General features: G+C 40.1%; 1 protein-coding gene across 1 annotated transcript in view; it reads left to right on the forward strand.

The window, feature by feature from the left end:
* VPS13C (vacuolar protein sorting 13 homolog C) overlaps positions 1-15072 on the forward strand; it is a 177107-nt gene that overhangs the window by 79657 nt on the left and 82378 nt on the right. The window contains exons 27-34 of the mRNA XM_054716188.1: positions 46-125; positions 2795-2854; positions 6787-6949; positions 8234-8350; positions 10356-10459; positions 10638-10805; positions 11319-11623; positions 14746-14893. Coding sequence (XP_054572163.1) covers positions 46-125; positions 2795-2854; positions 6787-6949; positions 8234-8350; positions 10356-10459; positions 10638-10805; positions 11319-11623; positions 14746-14893 — 1145 coding nt within the window. The remainder of the gene's footprint in view (positions 1-45; positions 126-2794; positions 2855-6786; positions 6950-8233; positions 8351-10355; positions 10460-10637; positions 10806-11318; positions 11624-14745; positions 14894-15072) is intronic.

Genomic DNA, 15072 nt, shown 5'->3' on the forward strand with positions numbered 1-15072 from the left:
AAGAGAGCAATTTATTTGAAACACTTTTTTTTTTCTTTAATCTAGGATCCAAAAAAAAGCCACTTCACTTGATTAGCTCTTCTGACAAACCTGGATTAGATCTTTTAAAAGTGGAGTATATTAAGGTATAGTTCATATCATCCTGTATAATAAAGAGGTAATATGCAAATTGACCATCATGCCCTCCCACAAGATGGCTGCCCCCATGTAGTCACAAGATGGCCACCACAAGATGGCCGGTAGGGGAGGGCAGTTGTGGGCAATCAGGCTAGCAGGGGAGGGCAGTTAGGGGCGACCAGGCCAGCAGGGGAGGGCAATTGGGCACGATCAGAATGGCAGGGGAGGGCAGTTGGGGACAACTTGGCCATCAGGGGAGGGCAGTTGTGGACGATCGGGCCGGCAGGGGAGCAGGCTGGCAGGGGAGTGGTTAGGGGGTGATCAGGCTGGCAGGAAGAAGCGGTTAGGGGCAATCAGGCAGGCAGCCAGGCGAGCGGTTGGGAGCCAGCAGTCCTGGATTGTGAGAGGGATGTCTGACTGCCGGTTTAGGCCGGATCCCACAGGGCAGTTGGGGGCGACCAGGCTTGTAGGGCAGGGCCGTTGGGGTCCTTTGGGATCGGGCCTAAACCGGCAGTCAGACCCCCCCCCCTAGGGGTCCCATATTGGAGAAGGTGCAGGCTGGGCTGAGGGACATCACCCCCCAGTGCACGAATTTCGTGCACGAGGCCTCTAGTCCTATCTAATAAAGAGGAAATATGCTAATTGACTGTCACTTCCTCACAAAGATGCGCCGCCCACAGCCAATAAGGAGGGAGTATGCTAATTGACCGCCACACCCTCAAAGATGGTGGCACCCACAGCCACAAGATGGCGGCACCCAGTCCCCCCCTCAGCCCCATTGGGTGGCAGGTGCGTGGCAAGGGTGGGTCTGCCCCCCGCCGGGTCTGGCCACTCCGTGCTCCTGCCTCCAGAGTCCCCTGGTCCCCTCAGACCCCCAGCTGCCCAGGGCCAGCCCAAAGAGCAGACCAGCCTTGGATGGCAGCTGTCCAGCCACCCAGGGCCAGCCTGAGGCACAGGCAAGCCTTGGATGGCGGCTGCCCAGCTGCCCAGGGCCGCCTGAGGCTCAGGTAACCAGGGCTGGCCAATGTTTGCGCTGCCGGCAGTGGCAGCAACAGAGGTGTGAAGGGAGCATCTCCTTCCCCTGATCGCCGGGTCGCCTCCCGCCCCTGAGGACTCCCGGACTGTGAGAGGGGTCAGGCCGGGCTGAGGGATCCCCCCTCCAGTGCATGAATTTTCATGCACTGGGCCTCTAGTGTTTATATATTTATTGTATATTTCAAACTATCCCCTGAAAGGAAAAATATGACAATAGATTACTACAGGCTCTGCATGTGTATCGTAGGTTTTAATTATAGAGCTATCTACTGTTTCTCTTTTTATTCCTACACCTTCTTTCTTTTTTCACTTAAGTACAGGACTAGACTAGGATTTTTACAAAGCCATCGAACATCTTGGGTTGAAGTAGGTCCTACTCCTAATTTCTAGGGTATATTCACTTACCTGAATTCATTGCCTATATAGGTTACATTTGTCTGAGTATTCTACATCAAGAGGGATAAAGTAAAATTGAATTGGGTTCAGTAGAGAACTGCCAGAATTAAGGACTCAAAAATTTACCATATGAGGAATGGTAAAGGAACTACTGTTACTTAGCTCTATTTAAGACTAGAGGCTCGATGCATGAAATTTGTGCAAGAGTATGCCTTCCTTCCTCCAGTTGCCGGCACCGGCTTCCCTCTGGCACCTGGGACCCGGGCTTTCCTCGCAGCCCTGGCTTCGTTCGGAAGGTCGTCCGGTCTAATTAGCATATTACGCTTTTACTATTATAGATTAGTTGATTTGTTTAATCATTCAACATTATTGAATGTCTTTATGTGTCAAGTTCTGTTAGGTACTTGGGTTACAAAGATGAAGACTATTAGGGAGGTAGATAAAAAACAATGATAACATAATGTGGTGATTTTCTAATAAAGAAGAGCACAAAACATTATGGGAACAGGCAGGCAGGAAAACTACCTCACATAAGGTAAACTTCTCACATAAGGTAAAACTTTGAATTTACTATGTATATTTCCAAGGAGCAGAACTTGAACCAATGAGATAGATTTTTATTCAGTGTAAAGACATCACTAAATCAAAGTTTTCTAAAGATTGAATTTGTAAGAAAAAGAGGTATTCTCACTGGAGATATCATAAAATAGACTTGTCAAAGACATTATACAGGGATTCAAGCATTACGTGATAGATGGGCTAGCTCAGTGGTCGGCAAACTCATTAGTCAACAGAGCCAAATATCAACAGTATAGCGATTGAAATTTCTTTTGAGAGCCAAATTTTTTAAACTTAAACTTCTAACACCACTTCTTCAAAATAGACTCGCCCAGGCTGTGGTATTTTGTGGAAGAGCCACACTCAAGGGGCCAAAGAGCTGCATGTGGCTCATGAGCCACAGTTTGACGACCACAGGGCTAGATGACCTTTAAACCTTCCAAACTCCAGTGTTTATAACTCTGATTCCTAGCTGCATTTTCCACAAGTGAATGTTGTATGTTTGAAGAGGACAAATTTGCATGATTATAATAAATTATTTGGATGTAACCTAAAATGACAATAATATTAAATATATAGTATATATAAAATACAATTGTAACAATATAAATAAACTAGAGATCATAAATAAGTGATTTATTTATTTGGCCTTAATTTCTTCAGAACTTTTGTTTGTTTGTTTTTTTAGGCTGATAAGAATGGACCTAGTTTTCAAACTGCTTTTGAAAAAACTGAACAAACAGTTAAGGTAAGAAATCCTATTAAAAGGTTATAGCCTGTTTGAAAATAACCTACTCTGGAAGGTCTCTAGTATCCTCAAAGGAATATTGACTGGGTAATTCGATGAACTAATGAAGAACCAATAAAAATTATAAATCAAACTCATAGATACCATGCTCTCTGTTCATGAGCACTAAAGCTATTGTTAGGACTTATCATATCACATCCTAATCTCTATACAGTAGGTCCTCGGGTTATGTCGGAGATCCGTTCTTAGAGTGCGACGTAACGCGATTTTTGCAGTAAGTCAGAACCCACATATATCACCTACGTCACTCACATGGAGCACATACACAGCAGTAATGAAGTGAAACAGTAAAAAAAAAAAATTAAAAGAAAGATAACAGTTCCTGATCTTTAGTTGTGTTAAATCTATATAAATAAAAATGTAAATGTTCGTTTGTTCAAAATCTTAAATCTCTGAAAGTTCTTCACCGATTGCTTTGAAATTTTGACACAACTTTGCATTCTAATACGCCCATGTTTTTATATACCTTATACCTACTATTATATAGATGTCACACCTGTGACAGGTGAAAACATGCTTTTTTTGAAAAACAGCGCCATCAGTTGAATGTAATAGCAACACACATTATCCTAAATATTTTACGATTCTATTTCAATGTTTCTGATTTACGATCCATTTACGATTTCCAAATTTTCAATTTTACAATTCCATTTCAATGTTGATAATGATTGAAGATTTGTGCTTAGAAATCTCAAACAAAGTTCTCAATCAATTGGGAATGCCATCACCGAATCGATCTGCTGCTGTTTCGTTCGATGTAGAATTGCGTTGTGAACAAAATTACAACACGGGTGTTCTTTTGTCGTATGTGCAATCAAATTCTTAAGCTAACGCTTGAGCAAAAAGGCATTTATGATCAAATAATGCAAACTGTCAATAACGCGGTTGGAGAAATCTTCTTCTTAGATGCGCCAGGAGGAACTGGTAAAACGTTCCTAATTAGATTGATTCTGGCAGCAATTCGATCCCAAAATGACATAGCCTTAGCTCTTGCGTCGTCCAGAATAGCTGCGACATTGCTACCAGGTAGAAGAACTGCTCATTCTGCTTTGAAATTGCCATTGAACATGCAATTCATTGAAACTCCCATGTGCAACATTTCCAAAGCATCCGGCATGGCAAAAGTATTGCAGAAATGCAAACTTATTGTTTGGGATGAATGCACAATGGTGCACAAAAAATTGCTCGAGGCTCTTGATCGATCATTGCAAGATTTGCATGGAAATATCAGACCATTTGGGAACGCATTAATATTGCTTGCAGGAGATTTCAGGCAAACATTACCTGTAATTACTCGATCGACACCAGCGGATGAAATAAATGCTTGCCTGAAATACTCTACTTTGTGGCGACATGTAAAGCCGTTAAAATTAACTACAAATATGTGTGTCCAGCTGCAAAACGATCAATCAGCTGAGATATTCTCACATCAATTGCTGGAAATTGGGAACAGAAAGGTGCCGGTTGATCTGACCTCAGGACGAATTTCATTGCCTCATAACTTCTGCAATTTAGTGATGTCAAAAGAAGAATTGGTTGAAAAAGTATTTCCCAATATTCAAACCAATTATAAGAATCACGATTGGCTGAGTGAACAAGCTATTCTTGCGGCCAAGAACAAAGACTTCTACGAACTTAACAATATTATTCAGTCTAACATTCAAAGTGAGGCAGTCACATACAAGTCCTTCGACACTGTTGTGGAAGCAGATGAAGCGGTTACTTATCCAACAGAATTTTTGAATTCACTCTATCTGCCAGGGATGCCACCACACATACTGCAATTGAAAATCGGCGTGCCAATTATCATGTTGTGAAATATCAAACAGCCAAAGTTTTGCCACAGCACGCGGCTTGCAGTAAAAAAATTAATGAGCAACGTCGTAGAAGCAACAATCTTGACAGGACCTTTCAAAGGTGAAGATGTCCTCATTCCTCGCATTCCTATGATTCCAACGGATATGCCATTTCAATTTAAGAGATTTCAATTACCAATTCAATTGGCGTTTGCAATCACCGTCAACAAAGCTCAGGGCTAGTCTTTAGAATTGTGCGGTTTTGATCTAGACACGGATTGCTTCTCACATGGACAATTATATGTTGCGTGTTCTAGAGTCAGCAAACCAGACAATCTCTATATCTGCACAGACAATGGAACAACAGAAAATATTGTATACCCACAAGCATTGTGAAATTGAACATATTAGAAACGTGCGCTTTCTCTTTTCTTTTCCATTTAACCAGACTGAGCCACAGCAACGCGTGGCTGGGTACAGCTAATAAATAATAAAAAACATAAAGCACATATGTACATACATAAAAATGACGGAACTTTTTTTTATATATAAATAAATGGGAGATGGCGACGTAACCACAAAACAACGTATGTCGAGTCTGATGTACCCCGAGGACTGCCTATATATAAAATCCTAATATGCAAATTGTCCCCTCGGGAGTTCAACTGGGAGACTGGGAGTTCGATCACTCGCTGTGATGTGTGCTGACCACCAGGGGGCAGTGCGGAACGAAGTAAGGTCCTGGCAAGCAGCAGGCAGCCAGGGAAGGAAGGTCCTGGTCGGCAGCCAGCAGGCCCCAATTGGCTCTGATCGCCAGCCAGGCCTAGGGACCCCACCCATGCATGAATTTTGTGCACCAGGCTTCTAGATATTTATAAAGAAGGGAAAGCTATAGACGGGAAACTTTGATTTACAAAGAACAATTTTAAATATATCAAATTAAATAACTGTTGCTTAATGCAGGGCTGAGAAAGTTATGTGAATTACAAGGAGAGATGTTGAGTACTTCTTGGAGCCATACTAAGATAGTTGTTTAAAGGAAGAACAGGCAAAATGTAGTTGTGGGTTACATTATAAAGAAAATGAAAGAAATGTGTTTTAGATTACACTTTTGAGAGATATGATACCTGTTGATTATGGTTAAACTTTCTCTTTATAATTTTTAAATCTACTTAAGTGTTTTGAAGCAGTGCAAAGAAATTTTTATATAAACAAAAATTTTAAAAAGTTTTTAAATTTTCTATTAGAAAATTCTTAAAAGCAATTTGCATTGCCCTCTTAGCTTTCTGGAGTCCTTGTTTAACAAAAATCGAATATTTTTCTTTTTTATGTTATATATTCTTTGTTTGTTTTTTTTAAAAAAATGATACGACCATCATTTCGGTTTCAGAAGATCACTTAGTGACCGAGAGCTCACTTATAATTGTACTTAAATTTTTTTTTTAAATTGATTTCAGAGAGGAAGGGAGAGGGAGAGAGAGATTGAACATCAATGATGAGAGAGAATCATTGATTGGCTGCCTCTTGCATGCCATCCCTGCTAGAGATCTAGCCCACAATCGAGCATGTGCCCTGACTGGGAATCTAACCATGACCTCCTGCTTCATAGGTCGACATTCAACCACTGAGCCATGCAGGCCAGGCTATAATTGTACTTTTTACATTTAAGTCTCATGAATGTCACATTTGAAGTAATTTCTTGACTTTTGGAGTTTCATATTCTAACTTACCTGTTCATAAAATAAATAGTCAATTGCAGATCCCCAAACCCATTTATATGTTGAATATTGGGATGGCCATGATAAGCAGATTATATACTCTGTGATAATTATGCTACTAAAGTAGATTAATTAGGTTACTTTGATACTCAAATGAACCTCTGAGGTAAGTTAAGTGTAATTTTCTCTCCATATACTCCTACTTAAGGAGTATATTGTGAATCTTCCTCTCCTATCTCTTCCTTCCAAGTTGTGGAAGGCAGGAGGCAAGCCTAGCTAAGAGCCATTTGGTTTCATCTTGGAGACTCCTGTTATAATTGGCCTGGGAAACTAATTTTTCTCTTTTAAACATCTCTAGGTGGCTTTTTCATCTTTAAACCTGTTGCTGCAAACACAAGCTCTTCTCTCTTCTATTAATTACCTGACAACCATTATTCCATCAGATGACCAAAGGATGGGTGATACCAAGGAAGTACAAATTTCAACTGAAAAGCAACAAAAAAATTTAGCTCTGCAGAAAGGTATGAAAACAGCTTGTTTGTTTTTTGTTAGTAAGGGTTTTAGAATTCTAGAGCTAACTGGGGAATTTTAAGGGACCTTCTAGTGTAATCATTTATAGGCCATTTTCCTCATTTTTGTTCTTTTCTTTAAATCTTTCATGGGTGCCTTACATGTAAACCAAATATAATTTTTTAAAAAGGTCTGTTTTTGTTCTTATTTTGGTGGTGGTGGTGGATGATTTTTGGTGGGTAATAGAAGAAAAAGACCTGCATTTGCACTGAGCTTTTCATACCCTCTTAGTGGCTCCTGAATGGGCTCCATAGAGGGTTAGCTTTCCCTTCCATTTTACAAATAAGGAAATTAAGAATCACAGACATGAGGTCAGAGGTATAGGGATAGCAGGTAATTGATTAGGAGCCTAGATTTTGGATCAGAGAGAACTCGGTGCAAGTCCCGACTGATACTTAAACTATTATTCAACTTCTCTGAGTTTCAATGTCCTTATCTTATTTAAATTCTTTCCTTTTAAATGATAAAAGTAGCACATCTCACTATTAGAAATGAAAACTCTACAGAATATATAAAGCAAAAGAAGTATTTGAAATGTTTAAGAATTTTATAATTTTTTTTTTGCTAAAATTTTTTGGTGACATCCTATATAATAAAAGCCTAATATGCTAAGTGTCCGGTCCTTTGGTCAGCCGTTCAACTAATTAAGGCGTAATATGCTAATTATATGCTAAGGCTGCTCAACCGCTTGCTATGATGTGCACTGACCGGGGGCGGGGAGGATTGAGCCCAAGCCAGCAGGCGGACGTCCCCTGAGGGGTCCCAGACTGCGAGAGGGTGCAGGCTGGGCTGCGGGGCTCCTCTCTCCCTCCCCCCCAGTGCACGAATTTCATGCACTGGGCCTCTACTAGGTTAATAAGATTATATAGGTTTCAGGTGTACAGTTATATGCTACCTCTGTATATTGCATTTTGTCTACCATCCAAAGTCAGATCTTTTTCCATCACTATATATTTGACCCCCTTTACTCTTTCTTATCCCTACTTACCTTCCCTCTGGTAACCACAATACTGCTGTCTGTGTCTATGAGTTTTTGTTTTTCTTGTTTGTTCATTTGCTGCTTTCAGTTTTATATACCACATATGAGTGAAATCATATAGTTCTTAACTTTTTCTGTCTGACTTATTTCGCTTTTTAAAAATAGAATTGTGATTCACTTAATATAGGGAAGAAACCTTAATAGAGTTTAGTTTACTAGAATTTCACTGTGATAGAATGCTTTGTTTCATTTGTAGTGATTGTATCCTCTAAAGATAGTGACATTATTGACTTCAAGCTGTTTGCCAAGTTGAATGCTTTCTGTATCAATGTTTGTGAAGAGAAGAACAATATTGCTGAAATCAAGATTCAAGGTAAAGTTCTCATAGTATTACAGTTTGTTCAAAAGATAAGGTGGTGTTTTTTTTTTAACTGCTAAATAATATACAAATAGAGGGCTCTGAGCTGTAAAAACTGGGTACTTTTATTAAGAACATAATTGGACAGCATGACACCTACTCTTTAGGATATAGATGTTGATCAGACTCAGATCATTAAATTGAACCACACTTATTGGTATTTTGCACCTTTCTGAGAGTTGTCTTGGAGCTGAGGATTACTAATGTCTATGTAGAGATGCTACTAATGATCTGGATAAGTGACGATCCAGAATTCAGGTAAAGGTCTATGAAAATGCTTAATCTTGGTACAAAATGCAGAGCAGCCTTATCATGAAGAATAAAACCTGCCTATATTATTCTTTTAGGCAAAAGTTGCTAAGATTAATTTAGCTTTTTTCTATGACTCTATCTTTATTAGCTCAATGTGATCTGCTAAAGGTCAATAATATGTTTAATGAAATTCTTGAAGAATTTAAAAACGAAACAAACTAGAGTTGTTGTCTTTGTTCTTTCTAAACTGGAAGTGCATCTACTAGTCTGAATTTAATTCATGAAACTTTTATAGTGTTCATGTAAATGACTGGCTATAAGGTGTAAAGGATTAACTAAAATCCCAAGATAATCTATTTGTACTAGATTTTTTTTAGAAGGTTGAAAATTCAGTAATTATTTTTCGATGAGTTAACAGGTTCCATTGTTTATAAAAATAAAAATATCTAACATCTCAACTTATCAATTGGGAGTTCAAACCATGCTAAATTTATAAATGTATTACACCCAAAATAAAATTATGCAATGGGAAGAAACATCTTTAAGATCTTACTTTATTAAATCTTCAGAAATCCTACCTAATGATAGACAAATATGCAAACTGACCATACCTCCGACACACCCACAAGCCACGCCCACAATCCACACCCACCATCCAATCAGAGCGAGCATACAAATTAAACCGAACCAAGATGGCGACAGCCAGAGAGCAAGGTTTCCTAGGTAACAGAGGAAGCCAAGCTTTCCGCCTGCCCTGGCCAGGCCTAAGCCTCCACTCAAGCTACAAAGTTTCAATTATAGAAGGTAAACAAATTCAAACAAATTCAAACAAATGGCGGCAGATTGGAGCTTGAGAGAGCAGGCCATGGTTGCCGCCAGCAGCAGGGGAAGCAAAGCTTTCCGCACACCCTGGCCAGGCCCACCCACTTAAGGCAACAAAGTTTCAATTATAACCCCAACAGAAATGGCTGCCGGCCTCCTCGGAGGGAGCCCCAGGCTTGGCTCTGCTCCAGGCTACAAAGTTTCAATTGTAGAAGGAAAATAAATTCCAGATACCAGGGCCTCCGCTTGCATTGCCAGGGGGGGTGGCCGGCCTGCAAACCACCACAGGCCCCTCGCTCAGGCCGCCCCACGCTCCAAGGGAACCCCCACCTGAACTGGGACACCCTTCAGGGCAAACCAGCTGGCCCCCACCCCTGTACCAGGCCTCTATCCTATCTAATAAAAGAGTGATATGCAGATTGATCATCACAGCAACACACAAATGAGCTGCCCCCATGTGGTCAAAGATCCTGCCCCCATGTGGACACAAGATGGCCACCACAAGATGGCCAGCAGGAGAGGGCAGTTGGGAGGCACCCGGCCTGCAAGAGAGGGCAGTTGAGAAGGACCAGGCCTGCAAGGGAGGGCAGTTGGAAATGATCAACCCTGCAGGAGAGGGCAGTTAGGGGTGACCAGGCCGGCAGAGGAGGGAAGTTGGGGGCAAACAGGCTGGCAGCAGAGTGGTTAGGGGGTGATCAGGCTGGCAGGCAGAAGGGTTAGGGGCAATCAGGAAGGCAGGCAGGCAAGCAGTTGGGAGCCAGCAGTCCTGGATTGTGGAGGGATCCCATATTGGCGAGGGTACAGGCTGGGCTGAGGGACAACCCCCCTCCATGCACGAATTTCGTGCACCGGGCCTCTAGTTATAAGAATAATAATTTTTTTTCAGGACTCGATGCCTCTCTCCTTCTTCAGTCAAGAAAACAGTCTCTATTTGCGAGACTGGAAAATATTATTGTCACAGATGTTGATCCCAAGACAGTTCATAAAAAAGTAGGTGATAGTAATAGTTAATATTTTTTGATGACTTGAGTATGAGATGTTATTTTTAAGTATATTTTATTTTTAAAAATTTTAATGAAATATACTTTAATAGAAAATTGTTTCTATAATGGGCTTTTATTTTGTCGTTATCCTTTTGGATGAGTACATTCAAATCTCTCCTTTCCAGGCGGTGTCAATAATGGGAAATGAAGTTTTTCGTTTTAATTTGGATTTGTATCCAGATGCAACTGAAGGAGATTTCTATACTGACATGTCCAAAGTGGATGGTGTGGTATCACTGAATGTTGGCTGCATTCAGATTGTCTATCTTCATAAGTTCCTCATGTCATTCCTGGTAAAATCATTATTTATAGATTGACTATTTAACTTAGAAATAATTAAGTCTGATAATAATCATTGCAAATATTTCAAACTCCGGATTTTAGGGAATGCATTGTTTTGATCATAGATGTTCTTTATGTATTAATGTTGAGGTCAGACTCGCTCTTTAACAGTTGAAATATGAATCATTTAATGATTTTCATCTAAAAGTGCAATTATTTTGGCTAAAACGTAATGAAACCAAATTTTTAAGTACAAAGACTATTGAAAATATTTTTGTCTAAAAAAAAAAGAAAATACTTTTTTCTCTGTTCCTCAGCCATGTAACTATAGTAACAATGAGCACTTCTAAGGTAACTAATAAATATGGGTGGATAATCAGTTAATCCTTTCTAATTCTTGAAAAATAGCCCTCAACTAAAAGTTATCTATTGGAAAAAAATTAGCTTATAAATAAAACGATGGTATTATTAATGATGTGCTTGTCTTCTGTTTGAATTTATCCTTTTATATTTTGTGTCCACAGAACTTCCTGAACAATTTCCAGACAGCCAAAGAGGCTCTGAGTGCTGCCACTGCCCAGGCTGCAGAAAAGGCTGCCACAAGTGTGAAAGATCTTGCCCAGAGGAGTTTTCGTGTTTCTATCAATATTGATTTGAAAGCACCAGTTATTGTCATCCCACAGTCTTCCATTTCCACCAATGCAGTAGTGGTAGATCTTGGGTTAATGAGAGTTCAAAATCAGTTCAGTTTGGTGTCTGGTGAAGACTACTTAAACCCGCCAGTAATTGATAGAATGGATGTACAACTAACAAAGCTTAAGCTTTCTAGGTATACTCTTTCAGTATTATTTAATGTTTTCCATAAAATTTTATGTTCATTGAAATCCATACCCAACATCTTCCTATGGCACAGAACATTTAAAAAAAATGTTTTTATTGATTTTAGAGAGGAAGGGATAGGGAAAGAGAGATAGACACATAGATGAGAGAGAAACATCAACATTGATTGGCTGCCTCTAGCTGGGGATTGAGCCTGCAACCTGTCTATGTGCTCTGACTGGGAATAGAACGAAGACCTCCTGGTTCATAAGTTGGTGCTCAACCACTGATCCACACTAGCCAGGAAAATTTTTCAACTTTTTATTTTGAAAATTCTCAAACCTATAGAAATTGCAAAAATAGTATCATGATTGTACCTTCACCTAGATTCACCAATTGTTTACATTTGCTTTAACTCTATGTATATATATTATCCTTTATGACATTTAAAATATTTTATTTTTTATTGAGTATAATACACATATTATAGTATATGGGTTTTGGGTGTACAGCATAATGATCCAATACTTGCATATATAGCAAAGTGATCACCACAGTAACTTTAGTTAACATCCATCATCATGCATAGTTACAAAATTTTTTTCTTGTGATTATATCTTTAAGGATCTACTGTCTTAGCAACTTTAAAATATACAGTACAGTATTATTAAGTATAGTCACCATGCTGTACATTATGTCTCCAGGACTTATTTTATAACTGAAAGTTGAAACAGTTTTTTGCTAAATCACTTGACTTTAGACATCTTATATGGTGATTGCCAGAGAGAAGGGGTGGGTAGGTGGAGGTAGAAGAAGGTAAAGGGGGGATATAAATGATGATGGAAGGAGATTTGACTTAGTGTGGTAAACACACAATACAATATACAGATGATGCATATTGTCTACAGATGATACAGTAGAATTGTATACCTGAAACCTATATAATTTTATTAACTAATATCACCCCATTAAATTCAATTAAACAAAAAGAGAATCAACATCTTAAACACATTAGCATGTGTTTTCTACAAAAAGGATATTTAGCCTCTTATATAACCATAATGCAAATTCCACATAAATTCTGGAAGTTTAACATTGACATACTAGCCTCCTATATAATAAAAGGCTAATATGCAAATTGACCAAACAGCAGTATGACCTGTTGCTATGACACACACTGACCACCAGGGGGCAGACGCTCAATGCAGGAGCTGCCCCCTGATGGTCAGTGCGCTCCCACAGCGGGAGCAACACTCAGCCAGAAGCCGGCCTCACAGCTGGCGAGTGTAGCGGTGGTGGTGGGGGCCTCTCCCACCTCCGTGGCAGTTGGATATCCCCTGAGGATGGGTTGAGGGGACCCCCCCCCCCCCCCCAGTTATCTAATATGCAGTCAGTATTCGGATTTTACCAGTTGTTCCAAGAATATCCTATATAATAAAAGGCTAATATGCAAATCGACTGAACGGCAGAATGACCAATCGCTATGATGTGCACTGACCACCAGGGGGCAGACGATTAATGCAGGAGCTTCCTCCTGGTGGTCAGTGCACTCCCACAGGGGGTGCACCGCTCAGCCAGAAACCCTGAGCTGGACTCATGGCTGGTGAGCGCAGCGGCGGTGGCGGGAACCTCTCCCCCCTCCGTGGCAGTGCTAAGGATGTCAGACTGATGGCTTAGGCCCACTCCCCATGGGCTCCCGGACTGCGAGAGGGTGCAGACCTGGCTGAGGGACCCCCCTGAGTGCACCAATTTTATGCACTGGTAGGTCCCTAGCAGCTGCCAGCTGCTGGCCGGTTATGCCCTCCCTTCCCCCAGTTGCCTGCTGCTGCTGCTGGCCAGCGCCTCCCTTCCTTCCCCTGGCTGCCTGGTACCACCACCGCTGGCCGGGGCCTCCCTTCCTTTCCTAGGTCGGCCCCACCCCCTGGTTGAATTCCTGGATGACCTCCCCATCGAGTGGAAAATTTGCATACTACGCTTTTATTATATAGGATTTTCCCTTGACCCAGGATTACATATGGCATTTAATTTTATGCTCTACTGCTAAGGGGGATTTTGTACTGATAGACATTTTTTCTGGAATAGCTCTTTTGCCTTTCTTTGTTTTTTATGATGATGACAGTTCTGAAGAATACAGTCTAGTTTTTTCATGAAATGACTAGTAATTTTGTCTGGTGATTTTTCATGATTTAATTGACCTTAGAGATTTTTGGCAAGAATACTGTGTAAGTAATTATGTATTGGTAGAGCTAATACTAGAGGACACTTGAAAGTCTGTACATAATTAATTTTAAAATCATTTTCTACCCCATCCAAAGAGATTTAATTATCCTGAATAAAAAAATGAATGATTACCTGGCAAGTCTAAAAAATAATCCTGGGAAAGAACTCCTTAGTAAATACTATTCATCTTGACATTTTTCCTTTAATCTATACCAATGCACATATTACTTTTTGAACAATGGTATTTGATGGTTTCCCCCCCATATATTCAACAATATGAATTTCTTTTTAAAATTTATTGTCACCTGCCCTGGCCAGTTGTGCTCAGTGGTTAGAGTGTCAGCACACATTCAAAGGGTTGAGGGTTCCATTCCTGATCAAGGGCACATACTTTGGTTGCAGATTTAATCTCTGGCCGGGTGCTGGAGGCAACCAATCCATCTTTGTCTTATGTTGATGTTTCTCTCCCCTTGCCCTCCCCCCCCCCACCCCAAACCTCCCTCCCTTTCACTCTCTCTAAAAATCAATGGTAAGAACATCCTCGGGTGAGGATTAAAAAAAAATTTGTCGTCATCTATCCTCTGTTCAAAGAAAAAAGTTTTCTTAATGGCTGATTTTAATCTGTCCTTGCTAGGGTATCTAAGATTAAGTTAATGATAGACTGAGTGTAGAAAACACCCAAACAGTATATTTCAAATCAGTGTTAGAGCAGCAACTTTTTTTTTTCTTTATTAAGGTATTTCATATGTGTCCTTAACCCCCATTTCGGCCCCCCCACCCCTCTGCTCATGCCCTCAACCCCCTGGTGTCTGTGTCCATTGAGAGCAGCAACTTTTGACTTTGTGTTTTTTTAAGATATGCTGCATTTGCTCCCTATGTTTATGCATATATATCCATTATATTTTTCATTAGGACAGTGATCCAGCCTGGCATTTCCCATCCTGATATTCAGCTGCTGCACCCAATTAACTTGGAGTTTTCTGTAAATAGGAATCTGGCTGCATCTTGGTACCACAAGGTGCCTGTTGTGGAAATTAAAGGACATCTTGAGTCAATGAATGTAAGTATGAGAGTTTAAAGAAATCTTTGTTACCAAATTTAGATTCTGAAGACTTTCTCAGTATAAATACAAATGAAATATGGAATTTTTTACTGATTGATGTAAGAAAAATTTCAGTATGATGTCCAACAAAATCTGGATTATTTTTAGTAGGATTTAATCTTCAGTTAAGTATAATT

This window comes from Eptesicus fuscus, chromosome 5, assembly GCF_027574615.1.
Source record: "Eptesicus fuscus isolate TK198812 chromosome 5, DD_ASM_mEF_20220401, whole genome shotgun sequence".
Taxonomy (NCBI): Eukaryota; Metazoa; Chordata; class Mammalia; order Chiroptera; family Vespertilionidae; genus Eptesicus; species Eptesicus fuscus.